Source organism: Phascolarctos cinereus, unplaced genomic scaffold (assembly GCF_003287225.1).
Source record: "Phascolarctos cinereus isolate Bilbo 61053 unplaced genomic scaffold, phaCin_HiC Scaffold_2;HRSCAF=192, whole genome shotgun sequence".
Lineage (NCBI taxonomy): Eukaryota > Metazoa > Chordata > Mammalia > Diprotodontia > Phascolarctidae > Phascolarctos > Phascolarctos cinereus.
The window spans coordinates 35,323,909-35,336,519 of record NW_027555625.1 but is presented as its reverse complement, the minus strand read 5'-3'; the positions used below and the strand labels follow the sequence as shown (position 1 = coordinate 35,336,519).

The 12,611-nt window shown below is 45.8% G+C and overlaps 1 protein-coding gene across 1 annotated transcript in view; it reads right to left on the bottom strand.

Moving 5' to 3' along the window:
* The window catches only part of RMND5A (required for meiotic nuclear division 5 homolog A), a 73,721-nt gene that overhangs the window by 41,972 nt on the left and 19,138 nt on the right, over positions 1-12,611 (bottom strand). Inside the window, exon 2 of the mRNA XM_020969459.2 lies at positions 3,989-4,131. Within this exon, the coding sequence (XP_020825118.1) occupies positions 3,989-4,131 (143 nt within the window). The remainder of the gene's footprint in view (positions 1-3,988; positions 4,132-12,611) is intronic.

Here is a 12,611-nt window from a genome sequence, read left to right as displayed (position 1 = left end):
TCTTCTCACCATCTCTTGCCTTCAAAAAAAGAAGCTTCCTTTGATCCAGCAATAGCACTACTAGGTCTGTATCCCAAAGACATCATAAAATTGGGAAAAGGACCCACATGTACAAAAAATATATTTTTAGCAGCTCTTTTTGTGGTGGCAAAGAATTGGAAATTGAGGGGATTTGGCTCGTCAACTGGGGAATGACAGAACAAGTTGTGGGATATGAATGTAGTGGACTAGTATTGTTTCATAAGAAATGAGGAGCAGGCAGATTTCAGAAAAACCTGGAAAGACCCGCACGAACTGATGCTGAGTGAAGTGAGCAGAACGACTGTACACAGTAACAGCCACATTCTGTGATCACTGACTTTGATAGACTTAGCTCTTCTCAGCAATGCAAGGCTCTAAGACAATTCCAAAAGATTCATGACGGAAAAAGCTACCACATCCAGAGGAAGAATTATGAAGTCTGAATGCAGTTCAGAGCACACTATTTTCTTTCTTTTGTGAGTGAGTGTGTTTTCTTTCTCATAATTTTTCCCTTTTGTTCTGATTCCTCTTTCGCAACATGACTAATATGGAGATATGTTTAATATGATCATACACATATAGCCTATATCAGATTGCATGCTGTCTTGGGTGGTGGGGAAGAGCAGAGGAAGGGGGAACAATTTAGAACTCAACATCTTATAAAAGCAAATGTTGAAAACTAAAAATAATTAATTGATTGACTGATTAAAAATAAATACAGACCCATGGATCCTCCCATCCCCCTCCACAAAAAGGAAACTTCAACATACTTACTGATACATCCTCACACGCTCTTAACATCCTAGGTCCTGCTGTCATTCAGCTGTGTCTGACTCTTTTGACCCCACGGACCTTCTATCCTCTGATTTCTCCCAAAGTCTGTCCCAGCTCATGTTTGCTGCTTCTATGACACTATCTCTCCACCTCATCCTCCTCCTTCCCCTTCTTCTTTTGCCTCCAATCTTTCCCAACATCAAGATCTTTTCCACTGTCTTCTCATTATGTGGTCAACTATTTCAGCTTCAGTATTTGACCTTCCACGGAAAAGTCTGAATTAATTTAAGTATTGATTGATTTGATCTCCTTGCTCTCCAAGGGACTCTCAAGAAAAGTCTTCTCTAGCACAATTTGAAAGCTCACAACCTATTTCTCTATTCCATCTCTGCTACACACAAAGACGGTCAACCTCCTTGATCCTGCCATTGCCCACAAGGTTATACTTCCATGGTCATGAGCTCCAAAATTCCTTTTCCTGGTCATCATTTTTATCTTTCCCTAGGCTCCTTACAAACCCTAATCCTGTTCTTCATTCCCACTGTGACTTCCATTTCCTCCGTCACTCCCATCTTACTGGGCCATTACGTGGGGGCACTCTCCCCGCTTCCCTATCTTGAGCCCTTACTGAACCAACTCTACTGCATCCTCTTTCCCCTCAGTTCTCTTGCACCCTTGTTCTAACACCCACTGTGACTTGCTAAGCCCCAACCCTGGATCACTCCCACCATCTGCTTCTTTCACTCCTATTCACATGCTGGCAAAAGAGGAAATCCCAAAACTCTTCTGAGAAGCCACTACAAAGACGTTCAATCTCATCTCAACTGGGCCCTCAGTGCAAGACTCTTTGCTCCTCTCCACAGTGACTTGTCCTCAATCTGTCTCCATGTCACAACATCTCATAGAGCCACAGGCCCAGTCTGGGCCTTCACTGCCTCTTGCCTAGATGGCTTCAACAGCCCCATCGGTTTCCCTGCCTTAAGTCTCTCCCCACTCAGCTGCCAAGATGATTTCCCTAAAACACAGGCATGACTTCACCCCTCAACGAGCTTCAGTGGCTCACTAGTACCTCCATGAACAAACAGCAATTCCTCTGTTTGGGGGATAAGAATTTACAGAGTGCCTGCCATATGGAAGCACTGTGCTAAGAGCTTTAAGAAAAGATTTCATATGATCCTCATGGCAACTCTGGGGGCGGATACTGTTATAATCTCATGTTACAGTGGAAGAAACTGAGGTGGAATGAGGTAAAGTGAATGGCCCAGGGTCACACAACTAGGAAATTTGAGTTCAGATCTGAATGCAGGTCTTCCTGACTCCAGGCCCACTTTAAACACCCTTCACAACTCAGCACCTTCCTACCTGTCCAGTCTTTCCAGACATTATTCTCCTATGGGAACTCAGTCTCAACACCACCGGCCCACTCGCTGTTTCCGTCATATGACACTTCCCACTGGTTTTCCTCCACAGCCTGGAAGGCTCTGACCCTTCCCCTCTGCCTCTTGGTCTCCCCAGCTTCCTTCTAGACTCAGCCCAAATCCCACCTTCCGAGGCCTTTCTTTCCCTACCTCCCCACTAACTGCTAAGGCCCTCTCTCTTCAGATTAGATAAGATAGGTGTGGATGTGTGGGGAAAGGGGACTTACTGACACATTGGGAAGCTACGACATTCATGTCCTAAAATGATAATGCTATTGCTCAAAGCATTTCTTTCTAGGCCGCCCCTTTGGGAAATCCCCCTCCATGACAAATTGACTGGGCCAAACCAGAAAGTCTCCTTCCTACTTGAAGTGCCAGGCTACTGGCTCTTGGCCAGAGGTTTTTGGCACCCCTCTTCTACCATCTGACACATGAGTTCTGTCCCATCCTTCTCTCTCTCTCCTCTAACACTCAACTCAAAAGCTACAACTGCTGCATTCAGGGTCAAAGAACTGGGGCCCAAACTCCAACTCTACTGCTCACTACCCACATGACCCCAGAAACACTGGGCAGGTCATCTCCCCCTCACAACCTCAGCTTCCTCACCTGCAAATCGATGAACTCTAAAATTCCCTTTCAGCGCCAAATCTATGAACTCTGACCCTCCATCAGCCAATGTGTCAAATGCCTACACAAGGTAACAACTACCAAAGTGAGAGTGCCTGTCCGCAAGGAGCATACATTCTACCGGGGCATTAAAACACATCCCAGCTGGGATAAACAAGCACAGTAGATACACCAGATGATGCAGGCACAGGGAGGTATGGTATCAGGGCGGGGAATGGCTGCCGACCTGAGGGCAAGAATGCGGGGCAGGCAGCCTGAGGCAGCACACACCAAAAAGGAGATGGCCTAGCTCATCACAGGGCCCTCTGAGGGCCCTAAGTGACACAGGCAAATGCCAATAACCAGGCACAGAGACAGGGCCCAAGGCCTCCTTCCCTAGGGCAGCTGAATGCATACTATTGGAGACTTGGTCTGGCAGGCAAGCTGATGCTGCCCAAACCTACCAGGACCCAAGTTTCACCGCTTCTTGGCTACTAAGGGGATAGAAGGGTGGGGAGCACAAGAAGGAAGCTTCTGGATCTACTGCAAGGGGTAAGCTGGGAGAAAAGAAATGAACACAAAAGATCATGAAATGGCCGTAAGCTCTGGGCCCTGCTGCCTCCTCGATTTAGGGAAGTAAGGGGGGAAACAACGCAGGGAGGTGGAAACTTTTTTAAAAAGAGGTTTAGTTCCCAGTCTATTAGCACCTAAGATCAGGAAAAGGCTTCACTGCTCAAACGTCTGCCAGCTACAGCAGTCTGTCAGTGCTGGGCTCCCCAGTATTCACGGACCCGTAGCAGACTCCCACTTTCTAAGAGCCAAAAAGGGTTGTCGGTGGGGTGAGAGCGGAGGGTGTGCAGGACAGAAAGGATCAGGCCCCTTCCTACACAGGAAGGCTAGTACAAAGCATCCTCGTCCAAAGGGGGAAGGGAGGAGCAGCTAGAAACCTGAAGGGCCATTGGCAGGGAAGGGGTCAGCGAGAAAGAACAGGTTTACAAGATACAGGTAACGCAGGTGTCGTGTATAATTGAAGGCAGCAGCCCACTGTTCTCTGCTGGAGGCCCCAAGGTTATCAGCCCATGGCCAGCCGTTTCCCCACACTCTAGGGCCTCTCATTTGGGTGGAATGATAGGACTCTTAGCTACTAAAGCATACAGTAAATAACCTACCTTATCAATGGCTTTTCCAACCCGGGAAACACTGCTGTGGATGTCTTTGTGATCGGAAGCCAGTTTTTGGACTGTGTCCTTTATTCTTTTACAGCACTGTGTCAAAACAAGTGACAGTGTCCCTGATAATTCACCATCTTGGCCTATATGAAGAGAAAATGAATTACTAAAGCAAAACTAAATGAAGGTGGCAACGCCCTCCACTTAACGAGGGCAAAACAATCAACCCAAATCATCAATGGCATCACTCGGTAGAGGGAATGGGGAGCAGGCTACCATTTTTAAATAGCAAACAAAGCAATCACTGCATTCTTTTTTAAATAAAGGCCACCAACTCTAAGAAAAGGTTGGTTTTCTTTTAACCTATTATTAACCGGATGGAGGACACAGAATTTGGTGAGTCTTGAGCTAGGCTTAACGAAAGAACACCTGAGTTCAAACTCCACTTCTAAGTCTAACTAGCTAAGAGAACAAGTCACAAACAACTGTCATCTGTCCTGACTCATTAGCAGAAACTCCCACACAGCAAGTTCCCCATGTTTAGGAAAGCATCGATCCTTCTCATGTGTTCCTATCAGCAAGATGAGCTTTTGAAATCAGGGAAGTCACAAGATCTATGTTTAAAATGTTATAGCACATTTCTAACTAGTAGTCATTAAATATTCAGTGACCCTTCATTTAACTTGCCATTTCATAGACAAAGTCCACCACAAGAAGCTTTTGCTATGCTTTCACATCCCTGAAAGAGGGGCTTCGTCTGATCATCTCCATGGCCCCACGCAAGCAAAAGGCATCACAAAAACCAAAGCTTCTCTGACCATCATGAAATCTGCGGTCAGACTTATGAACGAAGTTGTTCCTGATCAATTCCAAACACTTCCCACTTCCCCAAAGCCTTGTACAGGTTGATTTTATTTGGGAGAGTAAGAATGTACATTCTCAAGCAATTAAGATCATGGGACCTAGACCAAAGGAAGGTAGTTTACCAACAAGTCACATGTCTTGGGAAGCGCAGCTCCATCTCTTCACCCCCCCCCCTTTTGCCCTGGGATGCTGATTCTAATTGCCAGAATATCATTAGCAGCCATGCCTTTTTCTCCCTACCTAACCACACCCACACAACCACCCAACTTAAGGTTCTCACATGATCTCTCACCTGGACTTATTTTTTAAAAACAGCCTCCTGATTGGTCTCCCTGTCAAAGGCTCTCCCTTCCCCACATTTGCCAAAGCAAACGTGGCCTCTAGACTGCAATACCCAACCCTCAGCCTTAGCGGCTCGCTCAGTCTCCTCCAAAACCGGCTGAAATTCTGGGCACAGCTGCTCTCCACGAGCTCCGTACCATACTTGTTTCTTTGCCTCTCAGGTATCAGGAGAACTGAGACTTAGCAGCCCAGCAAAGCTGACCAGCGCGTATAGCCTTCTATCTTTCAAACCACCTGGAGTTTTTATTTTATCAACAAACATGGAATGTGAAGCAAGAATTCTGCTCCGTGACATCTAGAATCAGCCTACTCCACTTTGTGCCTGCCGGCATCCAGTCCACCCAGCTTCTTAGCTCTTCCCCAAACTCAAGGGGCCCTTTCTGAATCCCTGAAGCCACAGATGCCCCCACCTCTCATCTCCTACCTCTCAAAAGCTTCTTTTCCTTCAAGGCTCCTCCATGAAGCTCTCCCTAATCACCCCAAATGTTAGTACTCTCTCCCTCAACAACTGACCTTACATTTACTGAGCCACAGATATGCTCTCTATCCCGTTGAACTGTCACCGTTGAACTGTCAGTGACTCTGAGCAGGGGCAATTCTGTCTCTGCATCCCTACTACTTAGCTCAGTGCCTTCCATGTACTAATAAATGCTGATTCAATTTAACAGAATAAAACCCAAAGGGTGGGGACAATGACTTTCAAAACACACGGCCTTATTTTTTGAGTAGTAAAAATGTGAAATTGCTAGATCTGCTGTACCTAATATAACTAAAGTCTGTGAAGCATTTCTCACCTCCAATAACTTCTTTAGTACGTACAATAAATGAAGAATTTGCATTCTCAGATTTTCAGCCTCTGCTCATTCCCCCTCAAAAAACAGCTTCTGCAAAGAGCTCCCCAGGCTCCAAGGTAACAGAATATACACCTGCCTTTGGGCCTTTGGTCCTGCATCCACTCATGAGGACTGGCCTCTCCTTCTCTCCCCATCACTTAAAGCCCAACTTAAAACCTACCTGAATAGATGAAGCCCTCCTTTCCTGAGTGGTGGGCTACATCACCCATTAATGCCTAATGTACTCACTTAGTTCTGTCTGCACCAATCATCTGGCTGTGATTCCTTGTTTGTGTCTGGTCCCCTCACATCATTCACAGCTCCTACACCAACAGAGGCCATGCTTTGCCTCTGCACAGAGCAGGCACTCCAATACCAATTAAGGAGGGAACTAGTCAAGGACAAGCACAATGAGTCTGCTTGTCCAATATGACATAGTGCCATGGAGGTAACAGTGGGCTCTCAAGAGCCAGAGTACAAGTTTTGATCCATCCTACCAAGCAGGAAAGACAAGCCTGGACGCTGTACCCATCGTCCAAGGGCTAGGCTACCTAACATCTGGGAGGCTCTTGACCACAACACTAGCCACAGCAATTCTACACAAACATGGAGGAGGGGTAGCAGTTTTCATGAGTAAGAATTCCCACTGACAATCACAGACCCTTTCAAAATCTTTAGAGTGACACCTTCATCTACTCAAGGTCCCTGTACAGCTCTGCTTCTGTGAGTGATAACACAGCAACTGAAGCTGGGGAGGAAGGGCAGAAATGACTTGAAGAGAAGCCACTAAAAGTCATACCCCTCAAAGTCCAATCTCTTCAAAGAATGTTAAATTCTGTGGAAGCTTAGAGATAGTGCATTACTCATATTTAAGATTTCCTGTGTTTCTCTATGGAAAAGGCCATTTTATTTATTTATTTTTTTGGGGGGGCAATTGGGGTTAAGTGACTTGCCCAGGGTCACACAGCTAGTAAGTGTCAAGTGTCTGAAGTCACATTTGAACTCAGGTCCTCCTGACTCCAGGGTCGGTGCTCTACCCACTGTGCCACCTAGCTGCCCCAAAAATGCCATTTTAAACAAACATTTACAGCAGGAATTATTTACCTGGAGTCAGTGAAATTTTAAAACATACCTCAATAGCTATTTCAATATAAATTACTTCCTTTGTAATCCCATGTATTTTATGCACCTCATTATGAGAAAAAAAGGAGCTCCTAGGTGTTACCAGACTTCACCAATAGGATCCATGACACAAAAAGAGATTAAGAACCCAATGCCTGGCACTTAGTAAGTGATTAATAACTGTTTGCTGACCCGAAAGGATTAGTGGAATCAACTGAAAAGAACACCCAGGAAGCCTGGTTCAGACAAAGCTTCCAGTATGGCATTTTCAGATGGACTAGATGGAAAGAAGCCAAGGTTAGAACCATGCTTAAAAACTGAAGTCATAATGCATAAGGATTCAGGAAGCACTCACCCACATCCTGAAAAAAGCCCCCTCTAACTGAGCTCATGTTCCCTTAGGAGAAAACAATTTTCCTTCAACCACTCGGCCTGGATCTCCTGGATCTTTCTGCTGCTTGACTCCGCTGACCTTTGCACTCTCTCTCTTCCCTCACTGGCTCCCCTCCTACGCTTTCTCTCTTCTTCCTTCTGACTTCATGTCGGGGCCCTCCACCAAATCCTTTCCTCAACCTGCTTCAGTCATGTGAATGACTCCTGTAACTCTTATGTTCAGACCAACATTTCCAATTGATAGCCAGTCCTCCACCATTCTGATTTGATGTCCCACCAGGACCTCAAACTCAGCATGTCTGAAACTGAGCTCATCATTTCCCTCCAAAACTGGCTGCTCCTCATTGCCTGGTTCTACTCCTGGCCCTGCCGTTCTCCCAGTCACCCAGACTTTTAAGTACTCCGCCCCCTCCTCCTCCTGGACTTTGTCTTCTCCATCTCCCACATCTCATCAGTTATCAATGCTCCTATCTCTCACATCTGTCCCCTCCCATCCACTCCCATTACAACCACCCTCATTACTTTTTGGTTGCTTTTTAAAGTCGAGGTCTCCCCATGTGGCCCATTCACAAGAGCCCCACTTCTCATCATCACAGGAGTTTTAACAGCTGTTTCCAACCTATGTCAGTTCACTCACTCAGTAAGCGCCCCCTCTCACCACAGCAACTAAGTTCTCCTCCTGGGTCTCCTTCTGTCTCCTCCAATCTATCCTTCACACAGCTGCTGACATAAGTCAGCTGCAGCCAAGTCAACCCTTTCAGCCTCACCGCAAACAAGTCCCCCTTCACACAGCCAGAGCACAGCTCACCTCCCCTTCTCTCTAAACTACCACATCTGACTCTGCAGCATTCCTGGCCACCTCTCAAATCGTCTCTCCTCTCTGGAGTCTCCAGGACACTACTGTCTCAGGTGCTCTGCCCAAAAGGAAAATAAATTTTAATTGCTGAAACCTCATACAATATCTTGGGGTTTACAGGACAGGTTTCTTTTTTAAGGACCATGCCTTAAACCTAAACCATTCTGGTTCTCATTGATTGGCCAGCAATAGGTCCCAGTCCAGGCTTGGTCACCGTTTGGGCCCCAATGGCTCAGAGTAAGTGTAAACAGCAATCATTTCTGGTTTGGCTAGAAATCCTGAGGGTCTCCCCTTCCCAGATGGATTTTTTCTTTCTTTTTTTGGACTAAGTAAAAGACGCCACTCTTTGCCTCATTTCTCACCTAGTCCGAATCGCTGAATGGGTGCTGCCTCAAACAAACCAAGACCTGGGAAAGACCTTAGCTTAAAAGGCCTAAGGTCTCCCACTGCATCTGGGCAGTCTCCCAGTCATCCTGACCTATATCTTGTCACTGGACTCAGATGGCTCTGGAGGAAGGAGTAAAGCTGGTAACTCTGCACAACCCTGCCTCACTTAAACCCAATTCATTTGCAAGTCATGATGTCACCTCCCAGATGTCATGGTCCTCTTCCAGCATGGAAGGACAAACAACTATCTCCTAGTTCTCCATCTTTTGCTGGCTCTTGATCTATACCATGCCCCTAAGTGGAAATACTAGAAGGCTCTGTCACAGGTTCCCTCTCCTCAGGGATTTCATCAGATCCCAAGGATTTGTCATCTTTATGCAAATGACCTATGACTTACCAGACCTACAGATTCGGCCACAATGATTCTCTGGAGCACCAGTCCCACATCAACAGCTGCCAGTTGGCCTTTTCCAACTGAATGCCCAACTCAATATACCCAAAACACCACTCATCTTTCCTCCCTTCCAGATTTCCCTGTTCCAGTCTAGGGTGCCTCCACCCTTCCAGTCACCCAGCACCCCACTCCACCCTTCATTCTCCCACACCCCAGGTATCTAGATCAGTTGCCAAACATTGTCCCATAACATCTTCTTCACTCCACTCACACAGCCACCACCCTAGGGCAGCCCCTTCTCACCTCTCAGCCTCCTAATCGGTCTTGCTGCCTCAAATCTCTCCTCGATCCTATCCATCCTCCCCATGCTACCAAAGTGATTTTCCTAAATCACAGGTCTGCCCATGTCACTCCACTCCTCAGTAAACTCCAGCGACTCCCTATTAGTTCTAAGATAAACTTGTCTACTTCTCATTCATTGCCTCTCACAATGTGGAATGACCCACCTTTCCTCCTTTTATGACCACTATAGCCCTGCTTGGCCTCATGGCACCCCACCAATGCCTCTTTTACGACTAGCCCCTATGTCACTTCCACCTCAAAAAGTTTTTAGTTTTCTCCAAGTAACCACACAAGTGTCAGCTTAGGATGGAGAACTGTGCCACCCTCCCCACCCCCCATTGGCACCTCTTTATAAACCCACACAAACAGCAACCAAACTCTGAAAACACAGTGAATCTAGATTCAGAGCTGGGCACAAGGGCTGATATGTTCAGAAGTTTTATCATAATCAATTTTTCCCCTTTACTACCACAACAGTGGTTTCAATGCAGCAAACTTGTTCTACTACTGAAAGTGGGTCTCTTGCAAACCGGCCAAGATGACACAGGACAGATGGCACCCACACTGACTCATTGTTAGAGGAGAGCTAGGACTGGCCCAACTATTCTGGAAAGCAGTTTGGAACTGTTCCCTCCACTCCCACCCCAACCCCCCAAAAGCAACTAAAACAAAAATGTTCATGCCCTTTGACCAAGGAATCCCAGCAGCCCACAGGAACATGACCCAAAGAGGCCAGAGACAGAAAGATCCCACATATGCAAAAATATTCACAGCCACATTTTTCCCTTAAAATAAAGAACAAAAAAAGGACTGTATGTGAAACAATGAACTTGTTATGTAGATTGTTTTTAAAAAGTGAATATTAAATGTACTATGGGAGTAACCAAATTGCTACTTGTGTCCTCTTCTGAACTTACAAATTTTCTTCTGAGTATTTTTATGTTTTCTTGATACTTTTTTCTTTCTGCATTTCTCTCACTTCCCATTAACTCTCCCCAATTCCTCCTCCCCCAAAGAGAAGCCTTCTCACTTGTAAGGAGCCAAATAAAATACACTGTACACTGGCAGCTCAGAAAATATATGCCTCGTTCTGTACCTCTAGCCCGCCACTCCTCCCATATGACCCTTTTTGTGGTAGCCAAGAACTGGGAACAAAGCGGGTCACCATCAGTTTGGGAAGGGAGAGACTGTGGTACCTAAACAGAATGTAACACCACCGAGCAGTAAGAAACCGCAAATGAGGGATTCAGAGAAAGTGGGGGAAAGTGATATGAAGAGATGGGTGAAAAAAAATAGACGGAAGTCAGCAAAAACTGGCCAACAGCATACACCATAACAAGGTAAATGGAAAGAAGAGAACAAAACCAAAGCAGGGAGTGAAACAGCCCAGCACGGCTCAGGAGAAGAAAGGAGAAAATGCTCCTCCCACCCTTGTTTCCCTGGAGTGTGAAATGTTGCACGTGCTACCTCTTTCAACCACAGGCAAGGTGGTCTTTGGCTCTGCAGAACTATCTGGGCCTGTGTGTTTTCTGCTTAATCGTTTCTGGTACAAGGGAAGGCTCTTTGGGTAAAGAAGGGAGGAAGGAAGGGATATACTTAGAAGAAGTGTGATTTTTAAAACAAGATATTTTAAAACAAATAAAATTACAAAATAAATTAAAACAAAAGTGAAATGGATTTAGGCCAACGTTCGAGCTCCACTGTGGATTTCAACACGTGTGATCACAAACAACAAATCCTCACTTGGAGGAGGGCCTGAAACTGAAGGCACTGAGGGAGGGAGGGAAGATACTGTTCTGGACTGACAACTTAGTTAACAACCTGTGAGTGGCCCGTAAATGAAGTGAAGGCCTCCTTGTAAATATAACCCTTTGTTATTTCTGTTTGAATGCTTCATGGAGAAAAGTGACCCTCACATCATACCCAGAGCATAAAAGACCAGGACCTGATGGGACTCCTTCTAATGCAAGGGTTCTTAACCTAAGATCCATGACCTAGATTTTTTCAGAAAACTGTTGTACTTCAAAATAACTAGGCAGCTCTGTGGGTGCAGTGGATAGAGTGCTGGGCCTGGAGTCAGAATACCTGAGTTCAAATCGATGCTCACACACCTCCTGGCTATGTGTCCCTGAGCAAGTCACTTAACTCATCTGCGTCTGCCTCAGTTACCTTACGTGTAAAAGGGAGATAATAAAAGAACCTGCCTCCCAGAGTTGTTGTTGTGAGAACAAATGAGATATCAGTTAAGCACTTAGCACAGTGCCTGATATATAGCAGACGCTAATGTTAATTGTTTTTTATCATTAGCAACAATAGCATCACGACTGGTTTTCTTTGTAATTCTATTTTTATTTAATGTAGTTAAAAACATAATTCTGAGAAGGGGCCCACAAGTTTCAGGCTGCCAAAGGGGTCCAGGACATAAAAAAAGTTACAGCATTTTAATGATAAAAGGCTCCCTACCCTGTCTTAGGTACAGTTCATTATACATCTCTACACAAAGCATTCTTTGCCTGTCCCAACTTAACAGAATGCTCTTCCCTAACTGGAGAAAGCCTACCGACAAGCAGTCATTGAACGTGCCCAGTTATAGAAGAGACAAATACGGAGAGACTTCTTGTCAAGGCGTTCACAAGACTGACGCACAAAGGTACCTTACCCTAGCTGGGAAAAGGCAATACTATAGGAAATCTGGGGGAAGAGCGCGCTTCCAAGCTTTTCAGCTTCCCAGAAGGCTGCAGGTTCTTGCAAACACTGCTAAAAACCAAACCAGGACAGATAAGCTTGAGTGTGGCCAAATGCAATCTAAGGGAACTCCAACCTCTGGCATGACGTCTACAAAGAAACATACCCTTCGGCACCTGTGTCTGTCTGCCACATGGGCCACCCCGGTCTGGTCATTTAACTCTGCTGTTCCTAGTGTGAAAAACAGTGCATGCTCACATATTAGGGACGCTAAGCTGTTTTGAAGGGCGGCAACAATGAGCTCAGAATTCACCAGGGTGGGGGCTTAGAGGAAGCTCCACCTGCATGACTTTCCTTTCATGATTTAACCTCCCAGAGTACCAGTTTCCCAGAGGGCTGGATAAT